General features: G+C 56.7%; 6 protein-coding genes across 6 annotated transcripts; all 6 read left to right on the top strand.

Annotated features, from left to right (window-relative positions):
* The first annotated feature begins 13 nt into the window (after window positions 1-13).
* LAESUDRAFT_554772 (uncharacterized protein) lies at window positions 14-1,512 on the top strand. Its single transcript, XM_040902919.1, has 3 exons — window positions 14-736; window positions 794-1,141; window positions 1,193-1,512. Exons 1-3 carry the CDS (start codon window positions 287-289, stop codon window positions 1,241-1,243), a joined length of 849 nt encoding a protein of 282 aa, XP_040758153.1. The 5' UTR covers window positions 14-286; the 3' UTR covers window positions 1,244-1,512.
* LAESUDRAFT_554773 (uncharacterized protein) lies at window positions 1,513-2,350 on the top strand. The gene is made up of 2 exons (XM_040902920.1): window positions 1,513-1,562; window positions 1,621-2,350. The coding sequence occupies exon 2, from the start codon at window positions 1,840-1,842 to the stop codon at window positions 2,236-2,238; it is 399 nt and encodes a 132-aa protein (XP_040758152.1). The 5' UTR covers window positions 1,513-1,562; window positions 1,621-1,839; the 3' UTR covers window positions 2,239-2,350.
* On the top strand, window positions 2,333-3,724 carry LAESUDRAFT_732275 (uncharacterized protein). The gene is made up of 2 exons (XM_040910211.1): window positions 2,333-2,777; window positions 2,973-3,724. Exons 1-2 carry the CDS (start codon window positions 2,462-2,464, stop codon window positions 3,506-3,508), a joined length of 852 nt encoding a protein of 283 aa, XP_040758151.1. The 5' UTR covers window positions 2,333-2,461; the 3' UTR covers window positions 3,509-3,724.
* Window positions 3,725-5,120: 1,396 nt separating this feature from the next.
* LAESUDRAFT_764615 (uncharacterized protein) lies at window positions 5,121-5,418 on the top strand (the record flags this gene model as incomplete). The annotated part of the gene is made up of 2 exons (XM_040913476.1): window positions 5,121-5,144; window positions 5,185-5,418. 2 exons carry the CDS (start codon window positions 5,121-5,123, stop codon window positions 5,416-5,418), a joined length of 258 nt encoding a protein of 85 aa, XP_040758150.1.
* Window positions 5,419-6,931: 1,513 nt separating this feature from the next.
* On the top strand, window positions 6,932-8,746 carry LAESUDRAFT_764614 (uncharacterized protein; the record flags this gene model as incomplete). Its single annotated transcript, XM_040913475.1, has 4 exons — window positions 6,932-7,061; window positions 7,114-7,749; window positions 7,802-7,964; window positions 8,023-8,746. 4 exons carry the CDS (start codon window positions 6,932-6,934, stop codon window positions 8,744-8,746), a joined length of 1,653 nt encoding a protein of 550 aa, XP_040758149.1.
* Window positions 8,747-10,035: 1,289 nt separating this feature from the next.
* Window positions 10,036-13,950, top strand: LAESUDRAFT_764613 (uncharacterized protein; the record flags this gene model as incomplete). Its single annotated transcript, XM_040913474.1, has 13 exons — window positions 10,036-10,443; window positions 10,497-10,716; window positions 10,767-10,952; window positions 11,012-11,367; window positions 11,422-11,763; window positions 11,816-12,067; window positions 12,117-12,256; window positions 12,320-12,545; window positions 12,756-12,809; window positions 12,874-13,218; window positions 13,277-13,456; window positions 13,516-13,699; window positions 13,757-13,950. The coding sequence occupies 13 exons, from the start codon at window positions 10,036-10,038 to the stop codon at window positions 13,948-13,950; spliced, it is 3,087 nt and encodes a 1,028-aa protein (XP_040758148.1).
* Window positions 13,951-15,012: the final 1,062 nt, after the last annotated feature.

Below are 15,012 nucleotides of genomic sequence, written 5' to 3'. Positions count from 1 at the left end.
GCCGTCTTCGACTTCGCGGCAACTACGAGCATGCCCACGCGTACTGAACGGCCACGGTCCTCTCTGTTGCCCACGGCATACGAATGCGAGCCCGCGCTGTCGTTCACCCCGAACCATCGCCCTCCCAGCGCCCAACGCGTCAAGCTGTCCATGCAGACCCACCCCATCCACCGCCCACTCCCTTGCCTGATCACTGTGGCTCACGAATGCTCGAACGCATGCAGGAGATGTCAACCCAGTGGTGGCGGCACTCCAGGAGGAGGGAGGGAGGGTTGGATGGCATTGGATGGGTGCCGTAGGTGAGTCGCGGTCGCCCTGTATCGTGCGTCGCCCCAGGACGCATAGATTTACCTTCCAGTCTCCCCGCCTCTCGTTTGATCAACTCACTGCCGTCTGCCGACCTCGATGGCATGTGCGAATGAGCCTACGCGAGGCATCGTGCGCCCGCGCTCCGCGTATCCATTCTCTTCTCGCCCTTCTACAGCGGCCAGGAGCGTGCGCGCGTCCTTCACCACCACGGCACGCGAACCGGCCGCGTTCTCTGTTCGCCACCACTGCCTTCCCAACGCCCGACGCCATGCGCCGATTGTGCAGGCCTGCGACATCCGCCACCCACTCCTCTCCGATCACCACGGCTCTCGAGCGCGCGGACGCTTACAACAGATGGTGTAACCGCGGCGGCGGCACTATAGGAGGAGGGACGGTTAGGTTGGATGGCATTGCATGGGTGATGCAGGTGAGTCCCAATCGCCCTGTCACGCGTCGCCCCAGGGCGCATATATTGATCTTCTAGACACCTCCGCCCTCGTTCGACCACCCTCGCGCGCTCTGCCGACTCGACGACTCTCGCACGAGCCCACGCGAGGCATCGTGCGCCCGCGCTTCCCAAATCGCCCCTCTCTTGTCACCTTACACAACGACTAGCCGCTCGCTCGTGCGTGCAAACCCGCCGCGTTCTTCATTCGCCACCGCCGCCGTCCCCGCGCCCAACGCGATGAGTCGGTCGCACAGGCCTGCCCCGTCTGCCGCACACGCCCTCGTCCCTTCACCACGACTCACGAACGCGCAGATACATGCGAGATACGGCGATGCGTCGTCGGCGACGCAGGAGGAGGCCAAGTGGGTTGGAGGGGCGCCACAGGTGAGTGAAGGCTGTCTGTATCGATCGTCGCACCACGGCGCATGTAACTAGCGTTACAGGGTCCTACTCCTCTCGTTCGACCACCCCGGCGCACTCAGCTGACCTCGAAGATACGCGAACGAGCCCATGCGAGGCGTCGTGCGCCCATCTCTTCTCGCTCTACGCAGCGACCAGCCGCCTGCTCGCGTGTGCTTCACCACTACGGCGTCCGAGCCCGGCGCGTTTTTCGTTCGCCGCCATCGCTTCCTCGTGCCCAACGCGATGAGCTGATCGCGCAAGCCTGCCCTATCCGCCGCCCATGCACTCGCCCGATCAGCACGGCTCACGAGCGCCCAGACGCATGCAAGAGATAGCGCGGCGTCTTCAGCAGCACCACAGGAGGAGGGCGGATAAAATAAATGCTGTGGAAGGAGTGTCACAGGTGAGTTTCATGTGCCCTGTATCGCGCGTCGCCCCAGGGCGCATTACTGACCTTCCAGAGATCTCCCCCTCCCCTCGTTCGACCACTCCTGCGCACGCTGCCGACCTCAACGACCCGCTCACAGGCCCACGCTCCGCGGATCGCCAATCTCTTCTCACCTTACACAACGACCATCCGCTTGCCCGCGCGTGCTTCGGCACTACGGCATGCGAACCCGTCGCGTTCAGCGTTCAACACCACCATCTTTCTCGCGCACAACGCGATGCGCTGATTGTGCATGCTTGCCCCATCCGCTGCCCGCTGCCTCGCCGGATCGGCACTGCTCACGAGCACGCGGACGCATGCAGGAAATGGCGCCACGTCGTCGGCGACACCACAGGAGGAGGACGGGCGGGAGATTCTGGGACGGGTGCCCCAGATGAGTCGCCCGGTATTGCGCGTCGCCCGAGGGCGCATACACTTACCTTCCAGACGTTTCCCCCCCTCGTTCGACCACTCCAGCGCCATCTGCCGACCTCGACGACCTTGCACTAGTCCATGCGAGGCATCGTGCGCCCGCGCTTCACGGATCGCCCCTCCCTTCTCGCCTTACACGACGACCAGCTGCTCGCTCGCGCGTGCAAACCTGCCGCGTTCTTCGTTCGTCACACCGCCTACCTCGCATCCTACGCGATGAGCCGATCGCGCAGGCCTGCCATAACCGCCGCCTATGCCCTCGTCCCATCAGCACGGCCCACTAGCGCGCAGACGCATGCAGGAGATAGCGCCGCGTCGTCAGTAGCACCATAGAAGGAGGATGGATAGAGTGGCTGTTGTGGGAGAGGGGCCACAGGTGAGTCGCAATCGCCCTGTATCGCGCGTCGCCCGAGGGCGCATGCACTGACCTCAGCTGGCCGCGCATGGCACCCCGCCGTCAGGATTCATCCACGACAGGCGAACGCGCACACGGACGGCTTGCGCAGCTCACCCCGCCTCACGCTCTGCTTTTCGCCCGTCTCTTTTCGCCTTACGGCCACCCTTCCCCTCGTGTCTCGTTCACCACCAGGCGGTGCGAACGCGCCGCCGACGCTGGAGGACGTGCCGCTCACGCTCCGCCGGTCGCCCGTCTCTTCTCGCCCCCTTGGGTCTCGTTCACCACCAAGCAATGCAAACGCGCCGCCGATGCTCGAGGACGTGCCGTGCCGCCTCACCCTCTGCCGGTCACCCGTCGGTCTCCCCCTCGCGTCTCATTCACCACCAAGCGGTGCAAACGCTCCGCCAACACTCGAGGACGTGCCGTGCCGCCTCACCCTCTGCTTTTCGCCCGTCTCTTCTCGCCTCGCGTCTCATTCACCACCAAGCGGTGCAAACGCGCCGCCGACGCTGGAGGACGTGCCGCTCACGCTCCGCCGGTCGCCCGTCTCTTCTCGCCCCCTCGCGTCTCATTCACCACCAAGCGGTGCAAACGCTCCGCCAACACTCGAGGACGTGCCGTGCCGCCTCACCCTCTGCTTTTCGCCCGTCTCTTCTCGCCTTACGGCCGCCCTCTCCCTCGCGTCTCGTTCAGCACCAAGCGGTGCAAACGCGCCGCCGACGCTCGAGGACGTGGCGTGCCGCCGCATGGTGAACACCAGCCCCACCGTCGCGGTTATTCCCACTCGCATTCTGGCTCGCATTCTCGCTCACGCAGCCGGGGCAGTTCTATTAGCCTCGAGGAGATGCTCTTGGAGGCCACGACCGGCGACGACCCCAATCGCCGCCTCGACGGCGCGCCCGCGGCCCTCGCCCGTCCGCACGCTCAGTCGCTCTCGCATCACCCGTCGCAGCACATGGTTATTCCTCGCATGGGTCATCGCTCGCAGTCCCCTGATCGACGCGATCGCGCATTCCATCTTGGCGTGCCGCACAACCATGCGCACTCACGCTCTGGCGCATCATCCTCGCTGTCCGCGCACCCCTCGCATTAACAGCTGCACCCATCAGCCTCTGCGTCTGGTCTGGGAGTCTCGTCTCTGGGCAGCTCTGGTGCCTCCCTTATTCCTGGACACAGTGTGGGCAGAGATGCAGTGGGTGCCCCAGGGCCACTTCCTGCACCTGGCCAGGTGCTGACATCTGAGATGCCTAATGGGACGCTGACAACTTCTGTGGCACCGAGTCGTGCAAGCCATGTCAATAGATCAGAAGTAATAAATATATCTCATATTCTATTTTAATGGGCTGCCTTTGAGGTGAGTATACCATGCCAGTGAGCTCGTGTTGACTGTATAGCATGTACATTCGGATGGACTGGCCGCCCTTGTCACCGCCGTGCAACGGCTTGCAGTAGCGCATACCCCCGCCCATCTGCGTCTGCCTCGCCGGCGCTGCACCAATCCCTGAGTGCAGGGAATACGCAGGAGGCACAATGCCCGACAATGAAAAGAAATATACAATCAATGGAGGACGATCTTATAAAGAGCTGGATGAGGCATACTAGTTACCATGTATGAAATCAACATATTATGAGAATAATGAAAAGGACCGATAGAGCTCACTCCCCGATCGGGGAGCGAAGATAACTGACATGTCCATAAATTGCAATCAAAATGAGCGTTAAACATGTATGGCTTTCCCTATCATGCTGTACAGCTAGACTATCTATATACCGGGAGCCATTAGCCCCTAATGGCCATGCTCAGAGGGCCCTCCATAGCACATTCAATTCTTGTGCTATGCTCTTCAAAATACCCTCATCTGAAAGCCACGCTTCGAATCTCGGAGGCCCCAAAGGGGCCCCAATGCCCAGTTGAGCGAAACGGGCGCTGTAAGCTTCCCAATCGGGCAGGTTTCCTCACGGTGGTGGTGTGGTCAACATTGGTCCTTCTGAGGCCGTCAGTTGCTTCTGTTGGAAGGAGCCGGTTTCCGGGCTCTTCTGGTATTGAGCGCGCTTAACGCGTCGGGAGGACGAAGGCCGAACGGCGGCTGAAACTCGTCGGAAAGGTGGTACCCTGAAAAATTAGATGATGCACGTGACGTACGCTCGGCGTAGCTATTTGCTGTATGTACTTAAGCAGCGGACGACTGCGCTGAACGGCAGTCGTTTGTACACCCTATACGCACTCTAATCAGGTCCCTGGGGCCCGAATTGGGTCAGCCATCTCGTCTGGCGACTCTGATTTCGACAGCTTCAATCACCTCGATTTTGTTGGGGCCCCCTCGCTCTACATCTCAAGCACCCAGCTAATTAAATTCTCATTATTCCGCAATTTATTTGTGTTTCTACGGGATGCCCTTTCAACTCAGTCGGTAAGCGCCCGTTATGGTCCTGGTAACTTTTTGCTTTTTTCTCTCGTGCATCGCAATCCGCTCGCTTGTCGGTGCTGGGGCCCCCTAGCAATATATCTAAATGACTCAACTGCAAAATTTTGAGTCCGTCGGTACTGTTTTCGAGGCTCCACGATGTGCCCTTTCCCCTCATGTGCACAGCGCGTCTGACCCCGATCGGTGAGTGTGCTCGCATCGTCCTCCCCTCATCTTCCTTCGACCTCATTCATGTCTGTCTCCTCCCATTTACTCTCATTGTCTTCTGCTTAGGTTAGCATGGCGTCCGCTCTCAATTTTCAGGTGAGTATTAGCCTTCGTTCAAACGATATTGACTCTTCAGCGAACAAGCGCGCACGCGCGCGCTCTACAGCACCCACCTCCTACCAACCACCGCCTCCTACCAACCACCGCCTCCTACCAACCACCGCCTCCTTCATTCACCACCGGATTCTCCCCGTCCACCACCACCGAATTCTCCCCATTCTCCACCACCGGATTCTCCCTGCTCAAGTCGATTCTGCAGGCCTCCCACATCCGCCATGCATGCACGCCATCACCCGATCACTTAGGTTAGGTTATGAGGCCCCCTAGGGCAGGCCAGGGCAGTGTTGTCGTTGACCCCGATTATGAGGCAATAACCGGGCGATAACCAGGAGTAAGGCACTTTGATCTTGACCTAGAGAAAGGGTCAAGCGTGATATGCGCATGACCCCGTGGCGGCGCATGAACGTTCATATTAGTGTACAAGTTCAACCAAACGTCAGTTCATTGCGAGAATGCTTCGTGCTCCATCACTTCAAGCCATTATTGCTAATTATGGTAAATAATGGATCATGTGCAGGTCATGCTTGACCTCTTGACCCCATCTTAACCCAGTCATTGACGAGGGGGTCAATCAGTTGACCACAGTCAAGTCTAAGGGGTCAAGCCTTGACCCTTACATCACTGGGCCAGGGTACACCGGGCGCTCCCCAGGACGGCCTTAAGCGCCCGTAGCTGCCCAGCCCGGCAGATGTGGCACCGGACACCACGTCCGCCACCTGTCCTCGCCCCGTGACACGCACGTCGATGGGCGCATCCTGGACGTGCATTCCGCCCAACACGTGCACTTGAACGGCACCCGCACGTGCGATGACATCCCGAATACCTCGTTTATGGTGCATTGCATCGCGTACGTCCCAGATGCACGCGTGCCTCGTCCGCGGACCGCAAGTGCGGCCATGAACTTGAGCTGCTCTGAGCGATGAGCGCTGCACTGCCCGCTCCATCGTGCAGCACCGCGCGGGGGGTGGACACCACGGGCGTACGTCCTCAGCACACGCGCTCGCCGTCGGGTGCGAGGGGCGCCCCGCGGGCGTACGTCCTGGACGCATGTGTTCCTCTCCTCGGACGTGGATACGTTTTCTCTCCTGCATTGACTTCTAGGCCGGTGCGCGATTTTTTTCACATTGTGATATCGTGGCAGATGTCAACTGATCCTTTGGTTGGTAGAATGCCATGCCCATGATCCATCAGGATTGGACTTGTTGGCATGATACCATGATGTGTCAGATCTCTCACCAGCGCCAGTCTATATTGATGCGATCGGACATCTGTCAAGCTGGCAAGCCGGCAAACCAGCAAAATTGCACTGCCAAGGTGTACCGATGCGGTTAGTGTAGGTGATGTGCATTGAGGCCTGCTCCACGTTTGACCTGTGGTTTTTGCATATAACCTGGAACCCAGTGTGCCCTGCCTGTCAGTCCCTCCCCCTCCCCCCAAACACCATGTCTAGCGCCAACTCTGCTCATGCAACTCGCTCACGCTCACGCCGAGGAGCAGTGTCTGATGGGGCAGCTATCATCAGTCATTCATCAGCTCGACAGCCAGCCAGACTTGGGGGTGTATCGAACTCTCCATCCAGTTCTGTCTGGAGGAAACGTGCCAGTGATGTATTTCCGATTCCTGGGGCGAAACGCAGCAAGATCGGTCAAGCACCAGACAAGGCGACGGGGATGGCTGGCCGGTTTTAGAAAGCCTTCAATGACTTGCTTAAACATATAGAGGCTTGGAAAGAAGAAGAGGACCACCGCCATGATGCTATCGTGATGGATGAGGTTGTGACCTGCTGGAAAACTGCAGTGGACACGCTGCTCATGCCAGCAAAGTTGCCACCAGAGCAGCTAAAATTGCTTGATCTGCATCTCCCACTACCAGCCTGGTTGTCACCAATTCGCAGTGAGTGCTGCTCCCCTCTGCGCTAATGAATCCAGCCTTGATCCATAAGCAGAAGGACTCCTGGAAGCTGTCAATGGAATCTGCACAGAATTCGCCACATCCGTCAAGCATGCGCAGAGCACTCTTCTTTCTCCATCTGATTTTGGCAAGCCCAGTGGCTGGGGGAAGGGCCAAGATGATGTCACTCGTATTATGTGCCTCCGTCCAACCTCGAAGAACAGTGTTCCAGTGTGCGCGCTACATGACGTTTTCCGCCAATTCATCATCGACGCTACCAGTTCCCTTCCTGAGGACTGCAGCACCACAGTCGATGCTGTGAAGTCGGCCCAGATGTTGTGCAGCATGATGGGCGAACATTTCAAGGATGAGGCGGCACGAACCAATCAATTCGACACTGGCGTTGAGTCGCTGTTCGAACGCCAGCGCTGGTCCCACAAGTACCAGTTCAATGCATCGTCAGACCTCCGTTACGGTGAGGTCGATTGCGTTTTCCTCGCAGATGGAAGCATACTGATCATCTTGTGTGAGGACAAGTGGGAGCCCAGACAAGGAGTTAGCGATGTCTACATGCAACCGGCGCGCGACTACGACCTTGCCGTGAAAGTCTTGGAGCAGAATGAACGGCATGATCCAAGGTGGACGAGTTTTTTAGCGCAGGGCTCACCGATGTTCCTCGTCTCTGTGTTAGGTATGTCTTGTGGAGCATCCAGACATTCTACCATCTGACAATTGATGGACAGGAGCTCAGCTGTCTGTACTGGGGGGCTTCTATGATGGCAAACATGTCATCGTGGAGCCATTACAGGATACCTATTACATGCTACATGATAGCAGGGGCATACGACAGGATAGGCTTGCGAAGGTGCTCTATGCACTGGCAAAAGGGCGATCTACACTAGAAAGGTGTGTTGAATGACGCCTTTAATGTTGAGATCAAACTGAAACATTCTCTCCCCCCCAGGTTGAACCTGAACGAAATGCCACCGACATTTCCCTCCTCGACACCGCGGATCTACGAGTCGGTCACGTTGTATGCGAAATCAGGAGCCTCCACACCAGGCAAGCTCGTGTTCGAAGATCGTCTCTTGACAAGTAGCCAGCGGTGGCTGTTCCATGCCACCTTGTTGACCCCTTCCCGTCTGCGTTCTCCCACCCCAGTGGTGGTCAAGTTGATCGACGGATCGTACAGCGAACATGTTCATCAGCTCTTGGCTCGACACCATCTCGCCCCTACCCTTTATGGATGTGCACATCGTGAAGGTGCTCCTACCACCTACGTCATGGAGTACCTTGGATCGGACTGGGAGACGCTGTCCCAATTCTCCGAGAAGAAACCGCATGGCAGAGTTGCAGCTCCCACAGCTGCAGATCCCATCTGGGCATCACTGAACCAACTGCTGGCGATACTGGAGCAGCAGCAGTTTGTGCACGGTGACCTCAGGATGAACAACATCATGGTGCAGGTTAATCAAGATGGCAAGGCAGTCATACAGAAAGGGAAGAAGAAGGCATGCATCAAAGTGATCGACTTCGATTGGGCTGGAAATGCTGGGCAGGTGCGATATCCTCAGTCACGCAACAAGACTCTAACAGATATCACGTGGCCTGGGACACCTGGCGGTCCAATTAACCCTGGTCACGATCGCCGATTGGTGGAATCATGGTGGTCAAAGTGGAAACATTGATCAGTCCGGATATTTGTTTGCCCCGTTGTCTTTCTTGTTCATGTCATCATTTATGGCTGTTTGCATTGTGGGACGGCGGTGACGTGCATGGACAGTATGTAGTGGTCTCTGGACTGGGTGAAATTGGACATCATCACCCTTGCAATATGCTGGCTTTCCTTCACTTGTATTCACTTCAGTTCTCTGCACTCCTATTGTGATTCCAATTCAGCAAATGCTCTAGCACAGGCAGCAACCTCAAGTTCACAAGTGCAGTCCTATCAAAGCCAGCTCCAATGTTGAAAAGGTGGCAGCAGCATGTTTCACATCTGCACTGATGTGTATTGACTTCGCTAGAGGCGGCAACTATGTACACTGCAAATGAAATGAGATCGAACGAGTAGCATCCACAAGTGGACAAGCATGTGCTACTCGAGCTGGAGGCACTGTGAGGCGCGATTTTGTCAAGTCCAAACGGACCACCATGTACAATACCGACTCGCACGCGTGACCGCCATTATTTTTGCAAACTGCTGTAACAGCTTATGAGCATTTGTGTCACCATGAGTGATGCATCCTAGATGGTAGTATCCTTCATTTCCAGTATCATTGCACGTCCACGGTGCGTACGTCTCAGACGTATGCTCAGTGACGGAAAAAAATGCCCAGCTTATATGTGCAGGGAGGGGGCTGAACTTGGAGCGGCGCTCAGTGGCATTGGTCGCGGACTTGAAGGAAGCATTCCATCAGAAGCGGACGAAGTCGCCACGTATCAGAAGGGCCTCATTACCAGGTGATCTAGAATTTTAAGAAGCAGCGCGTTGGATGGGCAGATGTTCAATTCGCGAAACTATTTGGAATGAGAAGCGGTCACCGATTAATTTCCTCGGGTCATGCGTACATCGTGGACGCACGCACGTCGCATGAATTGAAATTCACCCAACCGGCTCCTACGCAGCTGTGCAGAAGAACCACATAGAATGTCCGTGAATTTCAATTCATGCGACGTGCGTGCGTCCACGACGTATGCATGACCCGAGGAAATTAATCGGTGATTGCTTCTCATTCCAAATAGTTTCGCGAATTGAACATCTGCCAATCCAACGCGCTGCTTCTTAAAATTCTAGATCACCCGGTAATGAGGCCCTTCTGATACGCGGTGACTTCGTCCGCTTCTGATGGAATGCTTCCTTCAAGTCCGCGACCAATGCCACCGAGCGCCACTCCAAGTTCAGCCCCCTCCCTGCACATATAAGCTGGGCATTTTCTCCCTCAGCTTTTATCCCCCCAAACCATCTTTCTGCATCCAAATGCCGTCCAACACTACTGCACACACACTCCTCAACCTGTTTCTAGCCAAGCCTGAGGTGTGGCAGTGGCCAACATGGAGCGAGCTGACTGGGTCTACCGGCCTTCCGTGGAATAGGCATGACGGCGATTCGACGGCGAACACGAAGGCAGACGGTTCGAAGTGGACAGCAGAGGACGTCATGAGCTGTCAGGCATTCATCGAGCAACTCAAGACTCTTCCCGCCAATGACAAGGGGAAGTTTCTGAACAAGCGCTGCAAGGACCAGTACACGGCGGGCCGCGATGTCGTCGTGCCATTCCTTTGGAAGATGTGGAAAGATTGGAAGATCACGCAAAAGGTCGAAGGCGTCCTCGCCTTGCACGAAAGGAGTGTGGCTGACATCTTGCAGTCCTTTGAGACTCGCTCGGTAAGTTTCATTCAGCCACACATGACGCCTGCTTGTTTCTGACCTCAGATCAGCTGCCAACGATTGAAAGGGCGCAGATCGCCTGTCACGCCTCGATCACAGAGGCTCTCTTCGGCGCGGACGCGTACAGGAACCGAGTGGTGCTGCATGATGAATGTTACGACTTCGTCCAGGACGCACTCGTCCACGTCTGGCAGTGCCGTCGCCAAGGCCTGACCCGTGACGCGCTGCTGCTAGAGGCGAGGAAAAAAGTGTTCGACAACCTTTTCAAAAGTAAGTGGTATGTCATTTACTTGCAGTGCAAGCTGACCTGCTTCGTGTAGAATGCGAGGAGACCCTCCCCACGAAGGCGACGCTGAAGAAGATGCTGAACACGTTGCAGAACATCATGAAGACCTTGGAGAAGTATGGCGACAAGGATGCGATGGAGGAGCTGGCCCAGAAGAGGGAGACCATCAAGAACCTGCTAAACGTGGTCGACCCGTCGCTGGGCATCGGCCAGAAGATGAGTAAGTACTGGGGCACTGCATGATGTGTGCAAAAAGCAAGCTAACACGTTAATCGTTAGAACTCCCCAAATTGCTCCGCCAGGCGCTGTCTGACCTTGCCGGTGACGCAGAGCTCGAGATGCTCTCCCAGTCACTGCAGGCCATGTTGGAGCCTGGGGACGGCACCCCGGTCGAGGTGCTTGACTTCGAGTCTCTCGACATGAATTGGGACACAGGTGTCGAGGAGTTCCAGGAGATGAACGCAACGCAGCTTCATGAGCTGCTGGGTCTGCCCAAGGAGGGGCTGCCATTCTTCAATCGCAAGGAAGACCCCATGAACGCCCACGATCCATGGTCAGAGGAAGGCCAGGAGTGGCTCAAGACATCGAAGGATGCCGTCGCGTTCGGTCCTCGCTGGCACCAGCTTGTGGGGATCGTGAAGATGACGTGACGGATGCTGGCGTCTCAGCCCATGTTCATTTTCGACAAGGTCGGCGTCGGCAAGACGATGCAGGCTGTGGGGCTTATCGCTCTGAGGGCATATTACGTCCACCACTACCAAAAACACGGTCACTTGCCGGGCCAATGGGATCTGTCCTCGATCAGTGAAGGTGAGAACATGGGCGGATTGAAGGATGAGCCTGTTGTGGTCGTCATGACGGTGAGCCTTCTGTCGCAACTCCTGGCAGAGTTGCGACGCTATCTGCAACGTGGCTGTTTCGACATGCTACCATATACCGGCTCACACAAGACGCGCGCTCAATGGTGGGAATTGTACTACGTCAAGTCAAAGACCCAGAAGTGTCAGCAAATTATTGTCACCACCTATTCGGTACGTCTTGCATTGCTGTGACGGGGAGGACGATCTAATAGCATCTTTACAGGCAATTGCGTCCGACTGGCAGGTGCTTTTCAAGCCGAAGACTCCGGACAAGCATCTGGAGTCACAGAAGAAGCACGGGTTTGAACAGCTAGTGGATCAGACCGTCTTCGGGAGGCATTTTGGCCTCGTGATTTACGACGAAGCGATGTGCGCGCACACGCTGTCAAAGCCGTATTTCACGTGCATGGAGCTGCGGAAGTGTAGCGACAGTGTGGTGGTGATGATGGCGATGCCACTGCTCAGTCGTCCGGAGGTGAGTGCTCAATGAACATCTGGAGGTCGAAGCTGACAACCTGTCGCAGGATCTGTGGAACCTCGGAAGATGGGCGAGGTTGTCGACGTTCAGCCCCGACTTCGAGACGGTCGTCAAGGAGTTCAAGGACGACCTGAATGCTGCGCAGAGGGCAGACCACGCCCAGAAGAAAAAAGACAACAAGGGCAAGTTGGTCGTGCAGCGCGTCGCCAGGGGAAAATAGGTCGACGTCGGTGGCGAGGCATACGACAGCGTCGCGATCATCACGGAGGATGCACGAAAGCGGTTCGAGGGCGCTGTGATGCGCCGCACTGTCGACTCGCGAGACTACGAGGGCAAACTGATCTCTGGGTTGGAGCCCTACGAACAACACATGGTGCTCTTGAAGCTCAGCCACAAGGAGCAGAACACGATTGACGAGCTCGCCGCTGAGATGAGCCAGGACGCTGGCAGAGCCTTGTCTCTCATGCACGGATGGGTAAGTTTCCTCTGCTCTTTCATTTCAGATGATGCGGGGATACGCGCGTCGTGGACGTACCTGACGTGCATGTGTGACGTCATCCTATTGAGGCTCATGCCCCCGCGGTGTACGTCTCGGATGTACGGCCATGCAGGGCTGGCGTTGCTATGCGCTGGTCCACGCACTACAGCTGGCGCATACATCTGAGATGTACGCATGCACGAGCAGCACGTTCGCTCGATGCCGAATGCTGCCCCCGCACCTGAGCTGTACGTCGTCGACGTACGCATGCCATCGCGTGACACGCTAATATGATTGGTGAGAGTACTCACCGCTCTGTTCACAGAACTTCTACCTCGCGATTCGTCTCGCGCTGACGCACCGCTCCCTCTCCAACTCCAGCGGTCTCTCCATGGAGGTCCCCACGACCCTGGATGCATGGCAGGCGATCGAGTCGACGAAGATCAAGGCGCTCATCGCCATTCTGCAACATCATCTCGCTGAAGATCGCGCGGTACCCCTCACCACTCGGGAGGTAGTCCCCACTGCTGGGGAGGAACCCCCCACCGCTGCGGAGCAAAACCGGCTGGTCCCAATGGAGGACCCCCCATTCGAAGAGTACGACGGCGATCAGCCGGACAAGATCATCGTCTTCGTCACCTTCCCTAGCAACTTGACCTTGCTCAGTCCGGTGAGTTTTCGGATCTGATTGAAATCTCATTGAGCACCTTACGCATTCGATGTTACAGGTCCTCAACATGTACGGGATCAAGCATGAAACCCACACGTCCAGGACGTCGATAGCGGCTCGCACGAAGGCCATCGAGGACTTCAAGAAGGCAGGGCGAGATGGCCCGCGCGTGCTCATTGTGTCCGCGGTCGGGATTGTGGGGCTTAACTTGGCGTGCGCGAATTATGTCATCATGATGGTGAGTACCCGCTGTCCGACCACGTTGCCACACGCTCCTTCTAACAGCACATGCCATAGGATACCCTGTGGTCCACGCAGGAGGACGACCAGCTGATTGGTCATGTCTGGCGGCAGCCGCAGCCGAAGCTCGTCCACATCTATCGGTTGATCGCCCGAAATACGCCGGACGTGTTTCTGAACAACATCTCCTTCGACAAGGGCACAATGTTGCGGGCGTTCTATGGCGCATCGGTCCAATTGAGTAAGTGCGATGATACGTTCTCCGCGCTTTTGCATACTAACATGCTGAGTGCCTCAGAGAACGTGTTTGACATTGACCTCGATGCAGCTGATGGAACCGACGACGAGCACGACAGCGAAGAGGACGAAGAGCTGAAAGCCCCCAGGTCAGAAGAGGAAGGCCACGAAGACGGCCACAGCTCAGACGGCGGGTGCGGGCCCATCCAAGCGCCAGCGCAAGAAGAAGTCGAAGGCAGTTGTCTCCGAAGATGAGACGGGGACAGCGCACGCGATGACGATGGCTGGTCCATCCGCGTCCTCGGTCCCGGCAGCACCTGCACCCGTGGCAGCACCTATCTTTAGGCCAATGGCTCCAAGCCCCTTGGAGCCATCACTTTTGTTTTGGTTCTCTTCAATTCATTTTTGATTTTGTGGGCTCACTGACACCCTCAATAGAAAGCTCGGCATCCCATTGGTCCGGCGCAACTGCGGCGCAAGTCTAATGTTGCGTTCTGATCGCTTGGCGCTGTCGGCAATCTTCTCGATCTCTCTGTGACCCACTCTGACAAAATGCTGCCTCTAGCTCAGCGTACGTGATTGCCTTCACTTGCGCCGCATTTGCGCCCGCTCTGATACCCTCCTGGCTACGCTGTCATGCATTTCTGGATCTGGCGCAATCGAAACCACTCTTACCGGTTCAATTCTTTCTGATAACTCATTAGGCGCGCGTTTCCCAGCCTCTTTCAGGTGACTTTGTCGATGAACAGCGCTTGCGCCAGGTCCGAGGTTGTTGCTACAGGTTATACTCTGTTGCAACATCCTCCTCTTGGCTGGAGGAGCCATATTGATGCAGGTATGCCATGATTTTGCTATATGAACAGGCACGTTAGCTATTCCCCGATTGGGGAACAGCTCCACTTCTGTGAGTGCTGTTTTTTCATATAGTTCACAATGCAAATCCTCAGGGCAGTCCCATCTGCTTCACCAGAACATTGCGGCTGACTGCGGCGCTTTCAATCTCCCAAACACTGAAGTAATCCGCTGCGCCCATATTCCCTGATCGGGGAACTTGCGTGACCTCCATTTTTTTTCCTAGTCAGCACTATAACATCGTCGGTGATGCCGGAGGAGGGCGAGTGCGTTGGAGGGTGCAATAGATGAGTGCTAGTCTGTCTGTATCGCGCGTCGCAGCGCGGCGCATACAGTCAACGTTCCGCAGACCCCCTCTCGTTCGACCACCCCAACGCACTCTGCCGACCTCGAAAACCCTCGCACGAGCCCACGCGAGGCATCGTGCACCCGCGCGTTCTTCACCACCACGGCACGCGAACCGGC

Source organism: Laetiporus sulphureus (genome assembly GCF_001632365.1).
Source record: "Laetiporus sulphureus 93-53 unplaced genomic scaffold LAESUscaffold_82, whole genome shotgun sequence".
In the NCBI taxonomy this organism is placed as follows: Eukaryota; Fungi; Basidiomycota; class Agaricomycetes; order Polyporales; family Laetiporaceae; genus Laetiporus; species Laetiporus sulphureus.
This window is presented reverse-complemented; position numbering and strand designations above follow the sequence as displayed.

Bases quoted from the DNA above. Each gene is read 5' to 3' on its own strand.
- LAESUDRAFT_554772 (XM_040902919.1), top strand. From the start codon at position 287: ATGGGTGCCGTAGGTGAGTCGCGGTCGCCCTGTATCGTGCGTCGCCCC. The intron at 737-793 runs GTGAGTCCCAAT...TTGATCTTCTAG, and splicing joins GCATTGCATGGGTGATGCAG to ACACCTCCGCCCTCGTTCGA. The intron at 1,142-1,192 runs GTGAGTGAAGGC...GCATGTAACTAG, and splicing joins GGGTTGGAGGGGCGCCACAG to CGTTACAGGGTCCTACTCCT.
- LAESUDRAFT_554773 (XM_040902920.1), top strand. From the start codon at position 1,840: ATGCTTGCCCCATCCGCTGCCCGCTGCCTCGCCGGATCGGCACTGCTC.
- LAESUDRAFT_732275 (XM_040910211.1), top strand. From the start codon at position 2,462: ATGGCACCCCGCCGTCAGGATTCATCCACGACAGGCGAACGCGCACAC. The intron at 2,778-2,972 runs CCCCTCGCGTCT...GTCTCTTCTCGC, and splicing joins GCCGGTCACCCGTCGGTCTC to CCCCTCGCGTCTCATTCACC.